General features: G+C 42.0%; 1 protein-coding gene across 2 annotated transcripts in view; it reads right to left on the bottom strand.

Moving 5' to 3' along the window:
• Positions 1-607: 607 nt before the first annotated feature.
• DHX8 (DEAH-box helicase 8) overlaps positions 608-25,154 on the bottom strand; it is a 27,207-nt gene continuing 2,660 nt past the window's right edge. Inside the window, exons 1-23 of one of the 2 annotated variants that reach the window (XM_023729414.1) lie at positions 23,738-25,105; positions 22,724-22,809; positions 21,907-21,979; positions 21,428-21,513; positions 20,356-20,465; positions 19,620-19,961; positions 19,071-19,215; positions 18,774-18,977; positions 17,991-18,078; positions 15,821-15,918; positions 15,581-15,728; positions 13,727-13,908; positions 12,327-12,521; positions 11,794-11,979; positions 11,463-11,673; positions 10,915-11,096; positions 8,696-8,836; positions 5,831-5,986; positions 4,251-4,388; positions 3,214-3,342; positions 2,839-3,035; positions 2,158-2,337; positions 608-1,335 (exon numbers count right to left, since the gene is read on the bottom strand). In XM_023729414.1, the coding sequence (XP_023585182.1) occupies positions 1,116-1,335; positions 2,158-2,337; positions 2,839-3,035; positions 3,214-3,342; positions 4,251-4,388; positions 5,831-5,986; positions 8,696-8,836; positions 10,915-11,096; positions 11,463-11,673; positions 11,794-11,979; positions 12,327-12,521; positions 13,727-13,908; positions 15,581-15,728; positions 15,821-15,918; positions 17,991-18,078; positions 18,774-18,977; positions 19,071-19,215; positions 19,620-19,961; positions 20,356-20,465; positions 21,428-21,513; positions 21,907-21,940 (3,372 nt within the window). In that variant the 5' untranslated portion in view covers positions 21,941-21,979; positions 22,724-22,809; positions 23,738-25,105 and the 3' untranslated portion in view covers positions 608-1,115. Of the gene's footprint in view, positions 1,336-2,157; positions 2,338-2,838; positions 3,036-3,213; positions 3,343-4,250; positions 4,389-5,830; positions 5,987-8,695; positions 8,837-10,914; positions 11,097-11,462; positions 11,674-11,793; positions 11,980-12,326; positions 12,522-13,726; positions 13,909-15,580; positions 15,729-15,820; positions 15,919-17,990; positions 18,079-18,773; positions 18,978-19,070; positions 19,216-19,619; positions 19,962-20,355; positions 20,466-21,427; positions 21,514-21,906; positions 21,980-22,723; positions 22,810-23,737; positions 25,106-25,154 lie in introns of those variants that run through there. The other variant, XM_004374328.3, reaches the window with a different exon arrangement.

Below are 25,154 nucleotides of genomic sequence, written 5' to 3' on the forward strand. Positions count from 1 at the left end.
CTCGAGGTAGAGGGCACAAAGAGGTGGCCACTCCCCAGCCACTCCGGGAGAGTTAAGGAAAAAAATACTAAGGACAAGACCGGAGCCCAGATGCCAGGCAGCGCAAACCAGCTCGGAGAGGTGTTATGCTGGTTTTACGTTTGGGGCGGGGTAGGGGAGGCTTTGACCATAAAAACCCTCTGTTAAAGTCCACTGAGGACCTCAGGGGGAAAAAATAAAATAAAAGCTGTGCTGTCACTTAGCATGTTTCAGAACGAAACTCATTGTTAGTAGGGGGAGGGGGAGGGGAAGAGGGAGAAGGAAGGAGAGGAAGCCTTCTGCATCCTATATGCAACATCTGTAAGCACTCAGGCCCCAGAAGTGTTCTGTGGAGTGGATGTGGTTAATCACGGGGCAATCGCCGGCCCAGCCAGGCGAGCACCAGTGCTGAAAGATAAGAATGGAGGTCTGGGCTGTGTGTCACGTCTGAGCCCAAAGAGGCCACGGGCTCTGTTTTCAGGGGACTCTCCACCACGTGCACCAGAGCCACAGACAGTAAATCTCCCTCACCCTGAGCTCAAGCCAATATCCCAACCTTTCAACTCAAAAAAACAGCCACAGAAAGCCATTTTTGTTTCCTTAAGAAAATAAATAAATAGTTCCAGAAGGTTAAGCCAAAGTACAGGGGGGCTGGCAACTGGGCAGGAAGTGGGAGCCGACACTTTAGATGAGCTTCGTGGCTCCCGCCTCCAGAAAGCAGTAGCTGGGCCATGGAGGCCCTCACTGAGGCCCTCAATGAGTCGTCCACATGTAAGACGCTTGCTGACTCCCCTTTCCCATCCGAGGGCTGTAGAAGTTGCTCCTTTCTTGGAGATGAGGCAATGATCCCCATGTTGGCTGTGAACACCCAACTGGCCCCCGTGACTTGGCATGGTGGGGACTGGAGGCTCTGGCCAAGGGCAGGCTTATATCCCTGTTTCTATTTCATCACCGGGGAAGAAATGAGAGTCAAGTATAGAAAGTGTCCATTATGATATTCAGTCACAGGACAGCTGTATTCTCAGGATCAGCTTTTTATCAGTAAGTCCAAGCCTGGGCCACTGCTGCAGGAACAGCAAACAGACAAGTCTTGCCTTTCAGCGCCGCCGGAAGGCCCGGGATATTCTCCAGGCATTGGGCTCCTCATAGCGGTTGTACAAGGGCTCAAGACGCTGCTGCTTCTTCTGCTTGCTTAGCTTGGTTGGGTCAGAGACCTTGAAGAAGGCTGGGGCAAACTCCACAAGCCACCGGGGATCGATGGTGGTGACCTCACGCATGTACTCCTTCGTGGTCAGCACCAGCTCGTGGTACACCACCCTGAGGAGAGACAAGCTGGAGCTCAAGCCTCTGAAACAGGCCCTACTCCCCTCCCACAGCCAGCCTGTTCCCCCGTGGGCCTCAGCTGTGCTTGCATTTCACCCTTTTACCTATCCTGCCTGACCCCTCAGGAGACTGCAGGCTCTGTTTATGACAATCAGACCTTGTACTGAGGAGTCCACATCCCTCTGGCTGTAAGAAAGCTGTCAGGATGTGTTCTAATCTTGGTTCTGACTCTAACTAGTTAAGTGACACAGAGTCAATCATGTCCCTTCTCTGGACCTCAGTCTCCTCCTCTGTAAAATGGGAGGGTAGTTTTTCAGATCATCTCCACAGAGCCTAGGGCCCTGAAGAGGGGCTGAAGAGGCTGCCACAAAGGGATGGAGAAGGCCAAGCAGGTAAGGCTCTATATCTCTAACCCTTTTCCTACCACGATAGCATGGTGGTTTTAGTCTTCTATATAACATTCCAATTTTTTAAAATAATACTTAAAAAAAAAGTTTGAAACCACTTTATAGGATCTCTAAGATCCTTCTAGCTCTAGCCCCTATGACCTTATTTCTTTCAACAGGGATTAATATTGTGCCTAATTCAGCAATGCTCTAGAAATATAAGCAATGTTACAAGTGCTGGGGGTGGGTGAAGACACAAACACAAAGCACCAGCAGATTTAGAAATAAGGTGCTTGTCTAGAAGGCCCTAGGGTCTCAGGAGATGAGCTGGGAACAACTGAGGAAACAGGGACTTCTTAGAGAAAGCAGGCCCCATAGCCTGGGTCATCATCTGCCCAGAACAGGCCTAGATTTGGGCCTGCCCACCTACCATTCCGGCTGTCTGTTGAAGAGTGCACTGGAAGGATGGATGTAGACCACCTGCTGGTCAATCAGTGTCCGATAACCTTCCTGTGGGTCTTTCTTGGCAGCATTCCGGAAGAATCCACTGCAGATGGCCTTTTGCACTCGGACTGTGGACTTGCCACAGGAGACTACATCCAGCTTGTGTCTATCAGGAGAACAAATCAAGAGAAGACAAAGTCGTAAGACTAGTCTGCTTTCAGAGCTTCTATTTTCTGGAATAAGGGGGCTCAATACCCCCACACTAAGGTCCCCGGAGTAGTCACCAGCACCTCCTTTCCAGCCATAAGTATACTATAGGGGCAGCCCTACACTGTGGGCAGGACAGAGGCAGTAAGAGCCAGAAACTCGGCTTAGGGAAGAGCTGAACTTCAGAATAATAATGTTCCAGAAGCTTGTAAACAAAGAGCATTTCTCAACAAGTAACAAATCATCTTCCTCTTAGAAACTTTCTAAAGTGATTCTCAGCCTCATGCTGGCCTGGGGAAGAGGGAGCATAACAAAGTTGGAGGAGCTGGAGGGAAGGGGTTACATGAGGAGCAGGAGCACAGGTGCCTGCAGCCATATGGGTGGGGCAGAGAGAGATGAACGCATGACACCCAAGGTTCAGCCCCACGCAGGAAGGGTCACCAGAGGGCCACCCGCTCACCTGTCCATTATGCCTAACATCTGTTTGCGAATATCCTGGGCCCGGCGCAGGGAACGAGCCTGGATAAAGTTCTCATAGCACCATGGGTTGGAGAACTTATTGTTCTTCCAGGAGTTGTACACAGCCAGCAAGGTGAGGTGGTCCCCTTCGGTCTGGTGGAATTTGGCCTTCTTCTGATCTGCGAGGGCTTGTTTATCCTGCCAAACAGTAGAACAGAGGATCATTTTCCACCCAAGAGTTATTAACTGAACATCCAGCAGTTCCAAGAAGCCTGCGAGGCCGTCCTAAGTGTCCACGTCAGGCACTGCAATGGCATTAGGCTGACTTCACTCAACTTCACTGCACCCGGTCTGAACATGGGTCTCAGCTCCCTACCTTCGGCCTGTAGAAGACATTCTGCACAGACAACATGGACACGATGGTCAGCATTTCCTCACTGCATCCCAGATGCACAGACATGATCAGCATTTTGCACAGCATTGGCTCCAGAGGGAACTCTGCCATCTAGAGGGAGAAGAAGAAATTACGACTGCTTCTGTGTAGAAGGCACATCTGGATTTGCCAATGTGGGACACTGGTCAGGGTGGGTAAGGGACTGTAACAGATTTCCCCCAAGCATGCCTTTCATGATGATGTGAGATGCCTGTCTCTATAAGAAGAATTCTGGGTTTTATTTTTCTTTCCCAAATAAACTCCAATGGAATGCATGTGACCAAGATCTTAACTACTGTTAAGGCAGGTGGGAATTTTGCAGATAAACTTTTAAAATTAAAGCTAAGACAAAACAGTGCATATTATATGATTCCATGTACATAAAGCTCTAAGAACTACACATTCAATATATAATGACAGAAAGGAGATCAGTGGTTGGGAAGGGGCACAAAAGATGCTTTGGTGTGATATAAATTTCTTTATCTTGATTGCGGTGGTGGTTACACAGTTGTTTGTATTTGCCAAAACTCAAAGAATTGTTCACCAAATGGATACATTTACTGTATATCAATTTTATTGCAATAAAGCTAAAAAACTGCTTAAAAAAAAAAAAAATTAAGGCTAGACTCAATAAAATATCCTGAGGCAAAACTGTGGATAGAATTCCTTTTTCTGCAAAACCAAAATCAAAACCAAAACCAAACCCTTTGCCGTTGAGTCTATTCTGACTCATAGCGACCCAAAAGGACAGAGTAGAACTGCGCCACAAGGTTCTCAAGGAGCAGCTGGTGGATTTGAACTGCTGACCTTTTGGTTAGCAGTCTAAAGCGATGATGGGAAATTCAGGTTAAGAACAGGTACCCAGAAATCTATTCAGACATTACCCAGAGCCTCAGAGCTTGATTTTGCACAGACCAAATAATATGGAAGGCTGGCCAAGGAATCTTCCCAAAAGCACTACAAGTTAAGTCCGTCCCTACCCTGCGGCCCAGGCGAGTGAGCAGACCCTCATCGTCCAGAGCCCCCAGTGTGTACAACTGCTCCATGGCTGTGATCAAGGTTTCCATTGGTGGGGCATCCATGAAGTCAAAGGACAGCAGGTCATTGATGCCCATGGCCTAGAACAGAGGAAAGAAAGCATATGATGGTCAGCCTGCCGGCCATTGTTAACATGGAGGAAGGCTACTTGGTACTTTTTCCTTTTTTTTCCTGCAATTAGGACGTCACTGGGAGATTAGCAGGCCAGGGCCACACAAAACTCAGACTATTGGAAAGCAGGTACTTTCTTAGGACTTCAAAAAACACTCTTGTCAAAATGACAGCGCACTGGCTCGTCCTACCTCTCGCATATCTCATTTCTACTGTGCCTCTACGAGATGCCTTACACCATGGTAGGTGGTAGGGATACAAAGATGATTAAGATACGGCCCATGTGCTCAAAGAGTTCACAGTGGGTGAGAACCACGTCACGAAACCACGACAACACAGTGCAATCTACGTGCCTGGCACGCAGCAGGCATTCAAAACATGTACTAGCTAATTTGATGAATAAAAAAAGGAATGAGGAACTATCAAGTGTGTATAAAGCGTGATGCGGTAGGACCAATGCTTTCTATTTCTTTCCCATAAAATGATCATGACCATAAACACAGCAGGTGTTCAATAAATGCTTACTGTATGAGTAACAACTACAAGGAATTATGTTAGCAATCATTAAGCACTGTGCTAAATGCCTTTATCTACACGATCTCATTTATCTTCACAACAGACACTATTAGCAGCTCCCTTTTCACGATGAGAACCCAGAGCTGAGGCCAGGGAGGACAGATAAACCGGCCCAAGGCCACAGCTCAGAGCAGGAGTGTGAGCCAGGGGATGCCTCCCTGGTTGCCCTCTAGGGGCTGCAGCAGGTTTTTTCCTGAAGCTCTGTTTTAGCCTCTCTTACAGCGAATGAATAGTAAGTTACACCAGAGCATTCTGCACCAGTAAAGTGCCAGGGCTCCAGGGCAACATCAGTGTCATGGGGAAAATACCACCATCGGGGAAATTACTCACGCAGCTACCCTGCCAAAAGAGAATGAAGGTGCTCCCTGGGGACTGAGAGAGGAAGAACAATGATGCAGAATGAAAACCAAGCCCTCAGAGGGCCACGCTAAATCTGGACTGTTGCAAAGTTTTTGGATAGGGAGACTGTTTTCCTGTTCTACATGAACAAAACTGACCTGAAAGTAAAAGTGGTTAAGGAAAGTGTTTGTCCACAGTTGAGCCTGATGTTACTTTTCTAATTTCCTTTTAGAATGTGTACTGCCAACTAAAATCTTTTACAACCAAATATCCTGCTAGTTATTATCATAAGAAAGAATGCGTGTTCACAGCAGACAGGCCAACTTAGCCCCAGACCTGCCAGTGGTGAGGCTGTTAGCACAGCCATTTGCATTTCACTCAAAGGAACTGGTTTCATGAGGTTACTAAAGTATTTAACAAGGTCCATAAAACTGAGATTCATCTACTAAGGATTGGACTGTTTCACCAATCCGTGTAATGAGACAGTGACTTCTACCTTGAGAGAGAGCACTGTGCTTGCTAAGTTGGTTCTCTGGATCTCCGGCACATTGGTGGTCAGCATTTCGTCTCGGTAGGCCCGTTCCGTGTACAGCCTGTAGCACTTCCCTGGGCCTGTTCTCCCAGCTCTGCCAGCTCGTTGCTTTGCCTGAGCCTAAGGGGTGGGCATATAAAAGTAACCTATTTGTTAAACACTGCTTAAGGGCTTTACCCAGGAAACCTGCTAACGGGGGCACTTAGCTACTGGTAAAATTGGAAATGGGTTTGGTTTAGTTCACTTCCTTTAGGACCATTTCCAAGACTACCAATAGTCTTATCTCCTCCCCAACACTCAGCACTTTAGGAAAGTTTGTTCAAGTGAGGCAAGTACAACCAGGATGAAAGGAAAAAATATTGTAAAGACACACAGAAATAGACCTTCAAAATCGTGTAGCAAAATCTAAACGAGAAAGCGTAAAACAAGATGACAAAACACTATCGCCATGGTTGTGACCAAAAATGTAAGTGAACTAAATAAATTACATTAACCACACAAAGGATGACGCTGCCGCCATTGTGAAAATCAAGCTTGAGGCTGGTTGATATCAGGAGGACATGCTCACTCATACTAAGTGAAAAAGCAAGTTATAAAACAATATAACACTAGTTTTATAAAAAATCTCTAAGTGCATACATGAAATACCAGAAGGAAATGACTTGGAAAAAAATACCCTAAAATGTTAACAGAGGTTGACTGATGGCAGGCTTGCAGATGAGTTTTATTTCATGTCTACTTTACCAAATATTCCATTCTGAACATGTAATATTTTAATAATCAGGAAAATTAAAAACGTAAACAAAAACTATACAAAACTGCATAATTAGTAGAATACTAGGAACTGTAACCATGAAAAAAACAAAAATGGAAAAAAGATTGAAAAGAAAAACTTTAGAATAACAGAACTGGTACTAGGATTGTGAGCAATTTAATTTTTTTCCCCTATTTTGTAAAAATAATGCAGTATTACTTCTGTAGATGGGGGCAGAATGAAAAACAAAAAGGGAAAGAAAAAAAAACATAGTTTAGCCATATGTTGCTAGAAGCAGTGAAACACAATCTCTTAGGAGGGTCATTTTCTGATACAACAGTCTGTCTTACAAAGAGTGTCAGGATTTACAAACTGCCACACAAGCTCCAAACCAATGGAGGGAGTATAAAAGGACAATCAACCACACACCCCAGGCAGCAATACAGAACCCAAAACGTTTCAGAAAGGCTCTAACCAGGAGTTTTCTCTCCAAATCAGGGAAGGCATGTGTCCCTAGATTCTTGATCACTGTGAGTGTCATGCACTGCCCTGAGAAGTGGGAGACAGCACACCCGCTGGAGACAGTACACCAGCTGTGTGACTCTATGCAAGCCACTTAACCCCTCTGTACTTCAGTCTCCTCATCTGTGAAATGAGGCTAATAATGACACCTACCACATAAGTGGCAGAATGTAATGAGTTAATGTATGTAAAAGCACCTAAGACAGTGTCTGGCACTCAGCAAATAAGCACCATGTGTTAGTTATTATTATTACTTGAATTTCTAAATGAAAATAACCTTATTATTTTTTCAGATTATGACAGTAATCCATGGCTGTTATAATAGGTTAAGACAATACATATTAAGTGTAAAGAAAAACTGCACATCACCCATCACCATAATAACCAGCACCACCACCCAGAAATAACCTTAGCTGCCATTTGGACTCTATCCTTTCAGTCTTGCGCATGCACCGCTCACACACTCTGAGCAGAAGTGCACAATCTATTTTTAAACAAAAATTGGATTACATCATTCGTGCTATTTTATAGCTTATTTTTTTCAAACAATGTATCCCAGTTATACGCTTCTATCATTAAATATAGATACACACCACTATGTTAATGGCCACGTAGCATTCCATGGCACGGTGTGGTATACCATGTTTTATTAAACTACTTCCCTTTTGGAGCTCATTCAGACTTTTTGTTAGTTTTTTTCCTAATATAAACAACGCTGCCACAAACATCCTTTTTCCACTACCTTTGGATTTGTGTTCTATCGTTTCTAAATCTCAGATATGTTCCTAGAAATAGAACTGTTAGGTTAAAGAGTATGAACTTTTAAACTTTTGATATATTATTGCCAAACTGTCCTCGAAAAGGATGATGAGATAATTCCTTTTTTAAATACAATTTAGGCAGGAAACTAGGCCATAATTACCTAAGAAACACACATAACCACCTCATGTATTATTATTATCTCAGATATCTGTGGCTAAGTACTTTAAAAAATATGCCCACCTAAACTGGATAATCCAGGGTGCCAGGGATTCAAACTTTAAGTTCAAGCTTTTTGGGGCTTCTAAATGTTGAAACACTACTAAAGGCAACCTCTGAACAATTAGTGTAGTAACTGTTCAACGGGAACCTAATCTACTACATAAACTTCCACCAAAAACACAATAAAATACCCACTGCTGTCCAGTCAATTCTGACTCATAGCAACCCTACAGGACACATTCAAAACGCTCCACAGGGTTTCCAAGGAGCAGCTGGTGGATTCGGAATGCCAATCTTTTGGTTAGCAGCAGAGTTCTTAACCACTGCACCACCAGGGCTCCAAAAATAAAATATTATTAAAAAAAGAAAAGGAGATCAAATATGCTATATATATTACGATTAATACATCACATTAGTACTGTAAAAAATAAAGGAACCAACACAAAACCTTCCCTTATTCCACTAAATCGCCCAGTATCTTAAAAATTCATCTTTCAAAACCATACAGTTCAAAATACAGAACCCAAAAAAAATTTCAGAAGGGCTCTAGCCAGATATAGACATATCCATACCTGAGAAATAGGTGTCACCACAAGCTGGTCAATCCCTGTCTTGGAATTGTACACTTTCTGCTTCACGAATCCAGGGTCCACCACATAGTAGATGCCATCGATAGTGAGCGATGTCTCTGCAATGTTGGTAGCAATCACGACCTACAAGCAAAAAGGGGCACAGCTGGACTGAGCTGCCCGGCTCAGCCCCCAGGTGTGAAACAGGACTTTTTAACTCAGACACCTTCCCAAACGAGTATGCAGCTATCTCCCTCTCTAGACATCTAAGATGACACTTAAATGCCATCTCTGCCTCAAACGGGCAGAAGGGGACATCCCTTCATCCTAAGGGTTAGGCTGGGGAGGGGACGGTACCTGAGAGGAGACGTAGAATAGAAAAAAGCTAAGGCCAATCAAAGTCAATTTCATTTGGTGCAAATGACTATGTATCTCATTTTCTAGAGCCAATGTTGATTACTACAATTTTAATTTTCCAGCACCCTGGGAAAGCAAAGGTTTCCTGGCATCACATGTGCCAACGCAAAATGAGATTTCCTTTCCACACTGGGACATCTGGACTACAAAATAGGTTGATCATGTATGCGGAACAAGAGAGAGCTTTTTTTTTTCTTTCCTGATCATAAAATGAACCACAAGGCAGCAAAGGAATTTCACGGTTGGCATGTGTGCGGCAGTATATGTGATCTAGAAGATTATTAGTCTCAGCTTGGCACTGCCACTGTTCTTCCACCCAGAGGTTCAGCTAATAAAACACAATTGCTTGGAAAAATCATTGCTAGGAGGTATCAGAACATCTCATGTCATGCCAGAATCTTACCAGCTCTGAAAGGCTGAGACCTGCTACAAAGCTACAGAAACCTTGCTTGGAAACCATCAGGAATAGAACAGAGGAGGAATTCACCATCTTTTCCCCCAAGTCTGCTCTGCTTCTCATGTTTTCCTCCTCAGCACCGTCTTCCACCCAGCTGTCCAAACCAGAAATCTGGGAGTCATTCTTGACTTTTCCCTTCCTTCTTCCCCTCCACCTCCAGGCACCCACCATGTCCTGTTCATTCTAACTCTTTAATGTTATTCAGTCATCTGTTTTCCACTCCTAGGTATAGACCCAAGAGAAATGAAAACATGTCCACACAAAAACTTGTACAAGAATGTTCACAGCGGCATTATTCACAATAGCCAGAAAGTGGAAACAACCCAAACATCTATTAACTGATGAACAGATAAACAAAATGTGGAATATCCATACAAAGGAAATTATTTGGCAATAAAAAGAAATGAAGAACTGATACTACATTCATGTTACAACATGAATGAAACTTGAAAATATAATCGGTGAAAGAATCCAGTCATCAAGGACCATATAATACATGATTCTACTTATACAAAACGTCCAGAATAGGCAAATCCATAGAAAGAAAATAAATTTGTGGTTTCCAGGGACTGAGCAGAGGGGGAATGGGTGTAACTGCTAAACAGGTACAGGGTTTCTTTTAGAGGTGATGAAAATATTCTAAAATTGACTGTGGTGATGGTTGCATGATTTTGAGAATATACTAAAAACCACTAAATTGTACACTTAAAAGAGTGAATTTTATCTTAAAAGGGTGAATACGTATTATATGTGAACTATACCCCAATAAAAAAATCCATCCGTCTCCTATCCTGTTGTTTTATATACCTACTCATACACTCCATTCTAGCCACTGGAACTACATGGCTCCCTAAACTGGCCTTGCGTGCTCTCTTGCCTCAGGCCATCACAGACTGCTCGGTCTCCTCTGAATGCACATCCTCCTGCCCTCCTTGCCTAGATGAATTCTCAGAAGTTCTTCAGGACTAACTTAGATTCTTATTTCCTCTAAGAAGACTGGGTGTGGTGCTCCCCCGCTGGGTATCTACGGGACCAGGAGCCCTTTCACAATACCGTTAAAGGTCTGTCTACTGTGTGTGCCCCATAGCAGACTGAGGCCTGTCCTCATACTGCAGCCCTGGTGCCTAGCCCAAAACACGGCAGACGCTCAAAAAATATTGGTTGAATGAAGGAAAAGAGAGGGAGAGCAGGGTCCACACCTAAGATCCCTATTCCTCAAAACACTTAGAATAATCTCCAAAACATAACAAACAAGACTTGCATATCCCTTAAGCAATCCCCACATGGCCAGCGGCATACCCCACCTGCTTTCAGAGCATGAGGGAGCTTCACTTCTGCCCAGAGTTACCTTTCTGCTGCCAGGTGGAGCAGGGTCAAAGATTCGGGTCTGCATCTCACTCGGAAGGGCGGAGTACACCGGGAGGATAATTAACTCTGGAACATCGGGTCCCAGGGATTTCATTCGCTCATACAGGATCTCACAAGCTGTGTCAATCTCCTCCTGACCTGTCAGGAAGACCAGGATATCACCTACAGACAGAAGAGAGGCATTAATTTATCTTCTAATTGTATGTGCGTGATGTGCACGCGTGTGCTTTACACAAAGGCTACAGTGACATTAACAGAACTCCAAATACTAGAAAATACATACATTCCTACCATTATTAAACCAAGGGGTTTTTAACTGTCCATGTTTAAACAAACGTGTTTAAACCCTGCAGCATTCTTTTATTTTTTATTGTTGTGAAAATATTATCAAGATTTTTATTACCACCATTTCAAACACGCAAGCTAAGAAAGAACATCACCTAAAAGGCATTTTTAAAAAAGAGCGGTAATAAAGATAGTCACACTAGCACTTTCGGCCCTAGAGAAACGAATGCTCTTTCCTCTCACCTGGTGGCTCTGTTAAGTGGATCTGCATGACAGTGATCAAGCTGGCATCCAGATAATCTGTCTCAGGTTCCTTTGTGTACAGTATTTCTACTGGATAAGTTCGACCTGGGATGGTGAAAATGGGAGCTTCATAAAAGTACTGAGAAAACTTCACTGCATCCAAGGTGGCTGAGGTGACAATCAGCTTCATGTCCTGCCGTTTCTGAACCGTCTGTATGGAAACATGAATGGTTTACTAAAAACGTCTACCAAAAGAGGCACAAGTTCTCAAACCCAACTCCCGGAATTCCATCTTCAACAGGGACAGGGTTGCTAAAGAGCATCTAGTTACCTTTTTCAACAATCCAAAGAGCACGTCAGTGTGAATGGTCCTCTCGTGCGCCTCATCCAACATGATGATCGCATACTGAGTGAGGTCAGGGTCGATCAGGCACTCTCTGAGCAACATCCCATCCGTCATGTACTTGATTACTGTTTCAGGGCTGGTGCAGTCCTCAAATCGGATAGTGTAGCCCACCTACAGCAAAGCAGGAGAAAATCTCAGACACCAACCTCTCCTTTCTGCAATCATCAGGGCTCTCCAGACAAGATTTTTGCCCAGTCAGACTACCACCCATAATCCTAATAGATAAGAATTTGACCAAGATGTGCAGCGATTTCCTCATAGTAAAGTCTGGCATGAACTTGCCCTTGAACAGACCAATGACGACAATGACATCACCATTTTGCTACTCATCAAGAACCCTTTCTCCCTCAGGAGAAACCTGATAAAAAGGCAGCGTTAGTCCCATTGTATAAATAAAGAGATGTGGACTTCGACAATTTTCTCCTGGCATTTCTATAGCAGCTTCACTACCTACTTACCTCTTGGCCTAAGCAACAACCAAACTCCTCCGACACTCTTTTGGCCACCGACATGGCTGCCACTCTTCTGGGCTGGGTACATCCTATCTTGCCCCTGGACGTGTAGCCCGCCTCCGCCAGGTACTGGGTGATCTGTGTTGTCTTGCCAGATCCTGTCTCTCCAATAACAATCAGGATCTGATTATCATGGACAGCCTGAAAACCACGGAATATAAATATGGTCGTTAAAATCTGTGACACGTTACTCTGGAGTTTCCTTTCAACAACTAGGGTTTAAGTTATTTTTAAGGATGCACAGAAAAGAACCTTGGGGAAAAAAATGTTAATAGTGTTAACAGTGATTTTCTAAGAGCAATGGGACTTTAAATAATTTTCCTGCTCAATTTTCTTTAATTGCACGTATAACTTAAACTAAAAACTTTATGGGTATTCTTCTTTTTTAACTGACTCAAATTTATTTTTTAAAGAACATTTATTGGTTTTCTTAAATTCATAAAAACATAGATGATGCTAATAGCACAAGGCACCACCCAGATATACCTGACAATATATTTTTTTAAGTTATTACATGATTAAAAAATTCAATAGTAAAATAAAAAGTGTTCCTTCCCACCACCACTCCCAAATCTCCAGTACCTCTCCCCAAAAGATCCGCTTATTTTTTATTTCCAGTTTTATGTCAGTGGTACTTATAACAGCAAAAGACTGAAATCAACCAATATGTCTATTAATATGGAACTAGTGAAAAAAACCAGAGCACACCCACACAGAAGCACTAAAAAGGCATTAACAAAAATCAGGATGTGGAGCAATCTCTGTGATATCATTAAGTGGAAAAAGATGCACAGCAATGTATACAATATGCTACAATTTGTAACCATACAGAGTATACACAAACCAAAAAATAGACATGCCCACGGGTGTGTGTACACATACATATTCACACTCGCTTGTATTTGTGTAAGATATCATTTAAAAGAGTCACTGGAAACTAGTAAACTTGGTTGCCTTGGGAAGGTTTAGTGATCTTAAAATCAGATCTCTCCATATGAAAAAAAATATTTGAAGCAAAGTCCTTGCCTATATGGATTCGTTGGCTGAGTGTCCCCATTCTCAGTGACCAGAGCTGTTGGTCCATCTAACACAATATTCTATCTACCTGGACCTGCTCCAGGGTCCACTGGTTCACAGACTTACTTCCTCATGGGAAAAAAAAAAAATTGTAGACTAATACACTCCTTTTATTTTTTTTTAATCTAGAAACTGTTTTTTTCCTATCCCTTTTGGAAAGCCACTTCAAATGTGCACACACCTATCCAGCTAACTGCAATTAAAAAATTTCACCGTCTCTTTTAAAGCCCCCTCCCACCAATCAACACACTTATAAAAGGGCTTCTCACCTGGACCAGCTGCTCCTTAAGTTTGTAGATGGGCAGGCTCTCCCTCTGCTCAATGATTGACATCTGGGTCTTTTTCCCATAAGATGCTTTGTTGCCCCCAAAGGCATGTTTCTTCCACTCGGGAATGTCATTGGGCATCATCCCAATACCCCTCATGTTGGCAGCAATCTGCCTGCCTTCCGCTGGAAAGGAAAACAGGCAACTTAGCATTTTCCTCAAACTACCTCAGAAACCACAAGGAGAAAAAACAAAATGGCAGGTGGGCACCACACGTGTTATTTCAGTTCACTCTGAGCCTTGACCATAGGAGGGTACTCAGAGGAACAAATTAATATGAAGAAAAGAATATGGAAGTGGGAGTAAGGGGAGGAAGAGGGAGAGAGACCATAACAAGTGGTGCTCCATATGTATGATGTTTCCTGATTTAAAAAAAATGAAGGTCAGTTGAGGGAAGTGAAGGCCTGATCATTTGACATTGTGTAAACCCTGGCATTTTTTTTTTTTTAAACTGAGATAAAATCCCCATAACATAAAATTCACTGTTTCAACCATTTCAAAGTGTACAGTTCAGTGGGCTTCAGTATATTTACAAAGTTGTACAACCATCGTTATCTAATTTTAGTATACTTTTATCGCCCCACAAAGAAACCCCATACCCATTAGCATACCTCATACCCATTTCCCTCTCTGTCCAGCCCCTGGCAACCACTAACCTACTTTCTGTCTCTATGGATTTGCCTACTCCAGACATTCCATATAAATGGAATCAACCAATACATGATCTTTTGTGTCTGCCTTCTTCATCTAGCATAATGTTTTCAAGGTTAACCCTGGGATTCGTGGCTGTGAGTGAGGAGCAAAAGAACGAGCAGAATTTTAGCAGCTCTCTAAGGTATACAAAAATTTTACAAGTTTGATGGCAAAAAACAGCTATGAAAAAATACTTAAATCTACTAACCAAACAAGTGAGCCGTTCTGATGGATATCCTGAATAATCCTTTGGAAATGAAACTGATTATGTCACTCCTCTGCTTAGAACTTTTCAACATTTTCCAATGCACTTAGAATTGAGCCCCAAACTCCTAATGCCATCTGCAAAGCCCTGGCCTGCCACTGTAGCCTCATCCCCCACCATTCTGCCCTTTGCTCTCTGTACTCCAGCCACACAGGCCTTCCTTCAGTTCCTTGAATGCATTAGGCTCTTTCCCACCTCGTGGCCCAGCACAGGCTATGCCCTGGCCTGGAACATTCTCCCTAACCCGTCCCATCCCTCTCCTCCTTTGACAGACGAAGTCCTATTTATTCTTCAAGTTTCAACATAAATATTTCAAGTAACCCACTATCCGCAACAACACTACCTATATTCCTTCATACAGCACTGATCATAATTTGACTATTATTTGATTAACAGTCATCTCCCCCAATAAACTGTCGGCCTCAAAAAGCAGCAGTCATGTCTATTTAATTTACAGCTGTATCCCCAGTTGCCTACCACAAATTAATAAATATTTGTAAAACGAATGACTGAATCCAGTAGATAGTTAATATTTACTGACCAGTCAAAGAATTATATGAAAGAGGAAGTTCCAAAGCTGTATTATCTTTAGAATAAAAATTTTTAAATTATTCAGGAGAAAAATTTGGCCAGTCTAATGATGATCTGACTAGGGTTCCAAAACATTTTTGGTTTTAACCATGTTTTAAAAAAAAACAAAAAAATGCTTTAACTGAAGAAGAAAATGAAAATACCAAAGCCAAGGCTAAACTCTCAGTGTGAGCTGACAGAGCCCCCTTCCCTGTGAACGTGAAGGCTCAGGTATTTTTTAAAGTCCACATCCCCCTCCCAGGTCCTACCATCAGGCAGAGGATCAACCCAGTGTTTGTTGAGTCCCATGGGAATAGAATCCATCTCAGCTTCCCGTTGCGCCTGCTTGAGTTCCCGCCTTTCTTTAGCCAAGGCACTCTGCATCATGGCTGCCTGGGAGAGGGAGCCATCTGGGTTCTAGGTCCAACAGAGGAAAAAGCAACATCAGAATGGGATCTTAGCATGCAAGTCTGCTTGACATTTCCAGTTTTAGTCCCAGCATTTCTCACCTTAACGATTTTAATGGGGCTCATGTCCATGCTTTGCTTGGTGTGTCCTCTCAGGAATGGAGGCTCTTCCTCAACCAGTTCGATCTCAAGGTCTTCATCTAAAAGTCCCCCCAAAAAAAGAATTAGCAAAAACAAAAGAAAAAAATGACCGATTATTTTCACCTAAACAATTAATGTCTATGGGCACCAGCATGACCACCCAAGGTCAGAAGGACAGCAATGCAAGCAAAACTCTTAACACAGATAACTGTCCTCGCCCGTTTCTAGGGCATTTGTGTTCCAGCCCAAGAACTGATCAGAGCTACTTTCAAAAGAATGTAAACCTGTGGAAAATGCTGTTCTGACATTCTAAATGGTACCAAAGCATTTGCCATGCAACTTCATTATGGAATAATCCTTAACTCACCACAGACTGGCCCAAAAAAAAATTAAGTTGGACAATATCAAGTGTGAGCAAAGATGCAGAGCAACAGGAACTCTCTTACACTTCTGGTAGGTGCATAAATTAATACAAGAACTTTGGAAAACACTTTGGAACTGCCTGGGAAAGCTGAACACACATTTCCTACTACCTAGTCATTCTCCCATGTATTTAGGAGAAAGAGAGTATGCGCACTAAGATACGAGAATTTCACAACAGCATTATTCATGAATTAAAATGAAAAACAAAAACCAGAAACAATCCATATGTCCATCAAAAGTAAAATGGATAAATTATGGTATATTTATATACTGAAACATTCTACAGGAGTGAAACGAATGAAATACAACCATAAAAATTAACATGGATAAATATCAAAAGCATGTTGGTGAGTCAAAAAAAGCAAAAAGAATACACGATTTCACTTTCATGAAATTCAAAAACAGATCAACTGAACAATGCAAAACTCCAAAGAAAAGTAAGGAAATGATCAACACTGAAGTTATCCACAGGAAGAGAGAGGAAGAGCTTATCAGGAGGCCACACAGTTCTACTTCATAAGCTGGCAGTTGGTATGTAGGTGTTCATTTATTATTGTTATACCAATTATGCGTGCTCTACTATATGACTTCACAATTTAAAAAGACCATTAATGAGCTAAGTTAAAAGTTGTTTCCAGGGCAACTCAGGTAATCTAGGTGGATCCAGGGTTTTCAGAATTACTAAGAATATGGAATCAAAATTACTCCCAAACATTCTAGTTAATAATTGGCCTAATTACACGTTTAGTGCTTCTGTTCTACCTCCTAGTTCGCCGCATAGTGCCTGAGGTCTTAAAAACTTGCAAGCAGCCATCCAAGGCACAACTGGTCTCTATTCTGGTACAACAGAAAAAAAGGAGAGTCAGGAATAGGAGGAGGATATGGAATGTGTGGCTAATTGCCTCCATGAACAACTGCCTCCTATGCCATGAGACCAAAAGCACTGGATGGTGCCTGGCTACCATTACTCAGCATTTTGATCAAAGAGCCTATAGAAAAATCCTGATCAAAAGAGAATATGCAGAATAGAATTTCAAATTCTCAAGGACTCCAGATTTTCTGGAGCCATGGAGGCTGGATAAACCCCTGAAATTACTGCCCTGAGATCATCTTTAAACCTTAACCCAAAAATATCCCCTGAAATCTTCTTAAAACCAAACAATGGTCTAACTTAACTAGTAAAAAATGTCTGCCATGCCTTCAGCATTATGCTCTTTTAAGAATTATCTATATGGGATCAAAATGACAACAGCAATTGGAAAGATTAGATAAGAAACTTAGAGGGCAGTGCATTTATGTTAATGGGGGAGGAATAACTCAGAAAAGGAGGGTGAGAATGGATGCACAACTTGAAGAATTTAACGAATGTCACTGAATTGTACATGTAGAAACAGTTGAACTCGTGTGTTTTCCTGTGCACGTTCTCAACAACAAACTTTTCTAAAAAAAATTTACTCCCAAAAATACAACTATAATTTTTTGTCCTAACACTCCTTATAAACAATAAGTACAACATGATTCATATAAATACATAAACATCTGTGGGAAAAATTATGGAGGGACCCTTGCTCTTTTGAGAGATGACTAGTGAGAACAAACGATTACTAACCACTGGGTTAAACCAGAATTCAACCACCCAGTCCAATGGCTCAAGTTGCCAATTATCCTCCAGATCCATTATCCCCCTCTTGAATTAGTGGCTAGTTACCTTCTTCATCATCCACCTTAGGGAGAATGCCGGTCTCTTCATCAAAGTCTGGAAACTCTTCTTTGGAAAGGACGTTGGCAGCAATCATCTGGACAAAAAAACAGAAGGCAGCATTTGAAACCTCCTAGGATTAATGCTCTTTGTAGGAGAGTGAGTACAGAGGTTTCATGTAGGAAACCAAGCGTTTTTCTCCTCTGACCCAGGAGGCACAGCCTCAAATGACATATATCCCATTCCTGGAGGGCACTACACCATGGTGCCGAGAAGCATGAGTTCAAAAGTTCAGTCTCATCCCCAGGAAGAGTTATCTGCACCTTCCCTTGCTTCCACAGCACTCTGCACATTCCTTACGTAATCTTTCACAATTATTTGTTTAGATCTGTCTCCTCCACTGGACTTTGGGTTCCTCAAGGGTAGGCACCATGGTACATTTGTCTTTGTAGCCCTGGCATCTAGTATGGTCCCTGCCACTCTGTGGTTCTCAGATATTTACTGAAGAATGATGAAAACAAGAATGAGCACTTACATAGCATTCACCATATGCCAGGCACTGACCTAGGCACTTTACTTCTATTAACTCGTTTAATCCCTACACCACCACCAACATCCCCATTTTACAGATGAGAACACTACGCACAAAGAGGTAGAGTAACTTGGCTCAAGACTGCACAGGTGGTGAGCAGTCAGAAGTCACCACAGGCCGTCATGCTCCAGGGCCCATACTCTTAGCCACTATGCTACAGGCTGAATGACTACACGGGTATAAAAGTTAACGGGCCCAACCTGTTTGATCTCCCACTTCTCTGGATCAGAGATGCGGGTGAGGCGTTTGCGCTCCAGTGAATCATCCTCTACTTCAGGGGCACTGACAAGGGAGAGGTGAGTGGGTCTGTCAGGATTCCGCATTGAGGTCTCCTCATTGGTCTCCCCAACAAGATTTCTTCGTCGGTTTGGGTTCAGATCTTCTCCAGTCTCTTGATCTACATCCTAAGGCACAAAGATAATGGAGCTAGCTCACTTGCTGTCCTCTTATGTTTCCTTGGCCTTCGGATGTACAAACAGGCTGGACATCTCACCTACCTTCATGCTCAGGCTGGTCTTGGTCCCGGTGAAGGACAGCACTTTAACCTTGACCCTTTGGCCTTTGCTCACCACATCAGCCACATTGGCCACGCGGCCTTCCCGTCGGAGCTCAGAAATGTGCACCAGCCCTTCCCACCGCTTCCTGAGGAAGAGAGACAGATGGCAGATCTGGAGGATGCCTAAAAACGCCTTTTCCCAACTGATTTCCAGTCTTGTTGGAAGTGAACAAGAGGAAATGATCTTAAACTGAAAAGGAACATACCAAAAAGCTGGTCAAGCAATAAAACTGCATTACCACCCTTCCGAAGGAAAGAAATTGGGGAGACAAATTATCATATCTCAACTGGCAAAGAGCAGATGTCCTGAAGACAGAGGAAAAAATGTGAATTTATTCACATTTCAAATAAAAAATCAAATTCAAAAGAACCTTGTAGGACTCATTTGATTAAATTATCATTAATTTTAATAACCTTTTAGAATGTGAATATCTCCAATGATAAAAGAAATCGTGCCCATCACTAGTGTGAATGAAGAGTAAGCCATTACCTTAGTCCCTCCAGCTGCACAAAGCACCCAAACTGCATAATGCTGGTAACTTTGCCATTGTAAATGTCTCCGATGGCGGGCTCCTCAGGGGGAGGGCGGTCCACATGCTTATCCCGCCATCTGTCCAGATTCCTCTCCCCATACTTGTCCCGGTCCTTGCGGTCTTTGGGGGGACTCTGACTTCTGCTCCTGGACCGGTATCTAGACTTCCCTTTATTCCTCTCCCGGGTCCTGGAATGTGATCGAGAACGGGACCGGTGTCGCCGCTTATGGTCTCTGTCTCGGTCTCGTTCTCTGTCTCTGTCTCGATCTCGGCTCCTCTTCTTCTTCTTTGTCCTGTCCCTAACAAAATAATAAGTCCTAGTTTGAAAAAGAAACCAGCCCAACTTCATCTTTGCACCCCCAAGCACTCAGCACAGTGTCATGCACATGCTAGGTGCTCACTAAGCGTTGAATTAACTTGAATTTCAGTAACTATGACATCCCTGCAGGTCAATAAAAGGATCAGGCTGCAAACATATTCATATTCAGTCCCTTTCAACCCAGGTTTCTATCTCCTGACCATCTTATCATTTGCTGCATAAACCCTCTTGGCAGAGAATAAAATCTGATCCAAGAATAAAATGCATGGTCAGTCCAGATTCTGTAAACTTGCCCAAAATTCTGCATGGCTAGTCCACAAAATTCAACTATCACCGTCAATATTGTAAACTTTCAAAGAATCCCAAGGACAAACCGGTGCTCAGCATCTCTCTGCTTGTCCTGGCCTGCTGCGCTGGGCATTAAGGCTTCCAGTTCTTTCAGGACATCCACAGCGACTTTCACATCATCTTCGTCCAACATGGTCTACAGGGGCAGGGCCCGCAGAGTTAGGAGAAGAGGGGGAAAATACCACTCAGGAATCTGTACTTCAGGTGTGTCTACCAATCTAACAACCCCTATATCACAGACCACTGATACAAAGGAAGCAGAAGAGGGGTGGCAATTTCCAACATGATTCAAAACAGGGCAGAAAGAATGAGCAAAGGCTCTTGGAAGTCACTTCTACGCTTGGCAAATCTTTATCCTTAATATAACCCTATGGGAGGCAATTCAATATTAACCAACCCTCCTGTGAAGGCATGCAAGTGATGATTATGAAAGGAACACAGACACTAAAAACTTTTTAAAGAGCAACCCTCCCTCTGCCCTCCCTTCCCCCTTTACTCTGCTTTATTTTTTTCCGTAGTCCTTAATGATACCAGCAACATATACCTACTAATTTGTTTACTGCCTGTCTCCTCCCCACTAGACTATCTACATGTTTATTTCCTCCCCCCACCCCCAACACTAGAACGTAATCTCCAAGAAGGCAGGACCTCTTGTCTGTTTTGTGCACTGCTGTATCTCTGGTACTTAGAACAGTGCTGACATACAGTACGTAATTAACAAACATTGGCTAAAACAAAATAAAAAATCAAAACACTTCAAAAATTAGACTTCCTAACATGTAATAAAGCAAAAAATCTAATTTCACACATCAGGCACCTGTTCCAGAACCTTAAGTTATTTCGTATCTATTTCATATCCCTGATTGCTGCTTCCCATAATTCCCAATCTTACTTCCCTTGAATATCATTCCCCAAATCCTTTAACAGTATTCTATTCATAACAGATGCTCAAGGAGTGATTTGTAAATCAAATGCTTTCATTTTGAACAATATATAACACAAAGACAAACTTAAAATCAATAAAACAAAAAATGAGACACACAAAAGGGGAGGAAAGCATGCAGTTATAGTAGACATTCTCAAAATGGTTATCAATACCCGAACGGAAGGGTTGTCTGGTTGGCAAAAAACTGGGAAGAGTTCCTTCAGCTTTTCTTTTTCAGTTTTGGGTTTAACAACTGGATCTTGTTTCATTAAAGAGCATGAGGGGGTTAAAAAAAAAAAAAAAAAGTATTTAATGTTCTTAATAGTTAATAAAACAACATCAACATTAGATTCACATCAAACAAAAAAAGAACGCGGCATCTTGCTATATATTAATCGTATACATTACTATAAACATAACTTACTAAAAACACTGACCACAAACACCTCAGCAGGCCGAGTATCAGGGCATGTGGCAAGGAGGGGGCACAGCAGAGCTCATTTGGTTATGACTTACAATTTTAACTTTGTCTCAATTAATTTGAAAATTTCCACTACAACATTTACTTGCTCAGCAACTGCTAGAAGGAAAACAAATGCAACTTACTGGATGCTTACAACCTGAACCATGCTCAGCAGGAAGCTCTACTCACCTTTGCTAGTAGAAGGCTTTGCTGGAGGCCGCATGGTTTGTATGAGACGCAGCAAGTTACTAATAAGAGAATCCTTTGAAAAGAAACATAGAACAAAAATTGTCAGTCACTTGATTAATCCTTAAATACACTTACAAAAGGCAAAGAACATTCTTTGGAGAAGGGTAGTTATGCACCTGAATTTAGCTAATTGGAACAAATGAAGCATAGAGTGTCAACTTGATGTGGCACGGACATAGTACAGAACCTTCAGAGAAAGCTAATATTTAGGGCTCTTTGGTGAAAAAGTTATTTAACTCCCTCCCACCATTTTATTTTCCATGGCTTAGAATGACCTCCAAAACCAGACTCTTGTTTCTGACTTCCTGCATTCACAGCACAAGAATGTAAACACCCACAAAGACTTAATGATGAAAATCCTGCCCCATTTTCCTAGAAAGGCGTCACGGGAAATCTGGTTCCATCTCTACTGCTTAAAAAACCAAACCCATTGCTGTCAAGTCAATTCTGACTCCTTGCTACCCTACAGGACAGAGAAGAAACTGCCCCATAGGGTTTCCAAGGCTGTAATCTTCATGGAAGCGCACTGCCATATCTTTCTCCCACAGAGCAGCTGGTGAGTTTGAACCACTGACCTTTCGGTTAGTAGCCGAGCCCTTAGCCACTGAGCCACTGGGACTTAGTGGCACAAAAACATTACATAGTTAACAGCTTATTTGATTGCATGTACAAATTTTTTTTCCCTCCCTACATCAAAACTCTATTTTTAAATTCAATAGTGGCAACAAACAAAACAGGAGTCTCCAGTTACACATACCGTGAACTCTGCACCATTTTTAACCAGAGAAGTCTTAAAAGTATCAAAGGTGGTATTTTTCTCAGCAAGACTGATCACAAATTCAGCTGCAAACAAGAAAAGAAATTAAAACAAGAAACAAATGGCAACTTGGACAAGAAATCAGATTCAAGTATGTCAAAAAGAACTAATTTTCTATGTTTGTGCTGATGAATTTTTATAAATAAGAAGATACTACTACAAAACCGTTCACCAGGCCCTTGACTGCATTTAAACTGGGAAAGACCCGCTATTTGCCGCAGATCATTGTACCTTCTCACAAAACTACTAGTTGGGTACACTGCCATACAGACCCTAGATACGACAATGTCTAAAAGTATGAGCACATGTATACACATGCACACAGACACATGGACACAGTTTCTAAAGGGACAAACTCTATTTATGAGGACAAGGCAGCTGCTGGCTGGTACAACCTGCAAGTTGATGACTCACCTGCCCTGCAAATTTTTCTCCACAAACCTGCCTAGTTCTTGAAATTTCTAACATTAGAGCCATTTATTAATTGAGAAACTTTCAGGAGAGAAGTGTATTTTACCATGGGCTGAGATAATCCTCACAGTAAATTCCACAAAAAAGTTTTTTTAATTTTCTGATTTCTTTTGGATGCTAATCCTACCAAAAAATAATAATACTATAAGCATACCTGAAAGATCTGTGCGATGAGCTTATAACTAGTCCTACCATACTACTTCTGTGTGGGAATGTGCCTTTACCTTTTTGATGACATTGAGTAAAAGCCAAATGCCATCTGGCTACGTGAACAAAGACTATACATAATAACAATGTAATAAAAACAACTGTCGATAGTTAACATTTTTTGAACATCTTCTCTGTGCCAGGCACTATGCTAAGAGCTTTATGTGGATTATCCCCATGATTCTCACAACAACCCTCAGAGATAGATACCATTACTGTCCCCATTTTATAGATGAGGAAGCTGAGGGTTTGTGAAGCTAACCTACCCAATAATACCTGGTGGAGCCAGGACTGGAACTCAGGCAATCTGACTTCAGAGCCCACATTCTTCAGACAAAAGAGGGAGAACTGAGTCCCATGGTGCTAGGCATGCCAGGCTCAGAAGAGCCTACCCCGAAGCATCAGCAGTCATTAATCAGTATTAGTTTTTTCACTTTTCTGAATAAAAAGGGACTCCATTAAATTGATTGGGCTATCAAAAAAGGATCAGTAGTTAAAAACAACTTAGTTCATTGTTGAAAACAGGAAAAATAATGACATTGATTTGAATATTTCACCACAGTCAAAATCAAAAGAATTAAGTCAGCCCAATGTGAGGCAAGGCGAGAGAACGCAGGAGCCAGGGTACTGGTATTCATCCCTCAACTTGCTTGCTGTGACATCTCCAGCTGTGACTGGCTCCTTTCAAGCTTTGGCAACATCACCTCCCATTCTCAGTTTGAAGCCCTGCTCTTGCTAATTTCTGATGGCCTCACCATTCCCCAATTAAAAAAAAAAATTAAATCAACAAATAAAACATAAAAGTAAATATACATACATACACACACACACATATATACATATATAAAATTCTGTTATTAAATCTAATCCAGGCAATTTAGTTTCAACAAAACAACACTGTCACAATAAATTCAGATTACTACTTCTAATGTTATTGGTTTTGTAATTCTGCGTATGACATAAAAATCATATTTGTAGCTTATTTGCAAATTTCTTTAGGGTTTCTAGTGGCAAACAGTAAAATCTCTGAATCTGTTAAAAATAAAAGCAAAGAAGTTTATTGAGGATAATCCAATTCGTAAACTGGGGAAACAGAAGGCGGAGAGGAAACTACCAAGTGCTCCAACATTCCCAGAGAGAGGTGAGCCTTTTATATGGCAAAAAGGGGAAGGGTAGCGCATGATTAGCAATAAAATGGGGAGAGGTAGCAAGAGACTACCAATACCATAACCTCTCTTAACATCAGCAAACTCTACCTGCAACATCCACATTCTCACCTCCACCCTTATTAGCTAAGTTTAGGGAAATCACAGGCTACATTCTCAAGAACGCAGAGACTTTGGTCAAGCTAAAGTCTGATTCAAAATGGAATCTAGTTAACAATATGGAGTTCTGTTCAAACCAGGATTAGCTATCCTGTTCCAGCCAGGTACCTAATCTGGAGTATTCCTATACATCAGTTATACAAAAGCCTTTTTACCTCACTTTATTTTTGGATACGATTAGGTTAACATCAAAACAATTTAAATTAACTCTTATGCACTGCTGGTGGGAATGCAAAATGATACAACCATTTTGGAAAATGATATGGCGTTTCCTCAGAAAGCTAGAAATAGACATACCATTCGATCCAGCAATCCCACTCCTAGGAATATATCCTAGAGAAATAAGAGTCGTCACTCGAATAGACATA

This window comes from Trichechus manatus, unplaced genomic scaffold, assembly GCF_000243295.1.
Source record: "Trichechus manatus latirostris isolate Lorelei unplaced genomic scaffold, TriManLat1.0 scaffold00028, whole genome shotgun sequence".
In the NCBI taxonomy this organism is placed as follows: domain Eukaryota; kingdom Metazoa; phylum Chordata; class Mammalia; order Sirenia; family Trichechidae; genus Trichechus; species Trichechus manatus.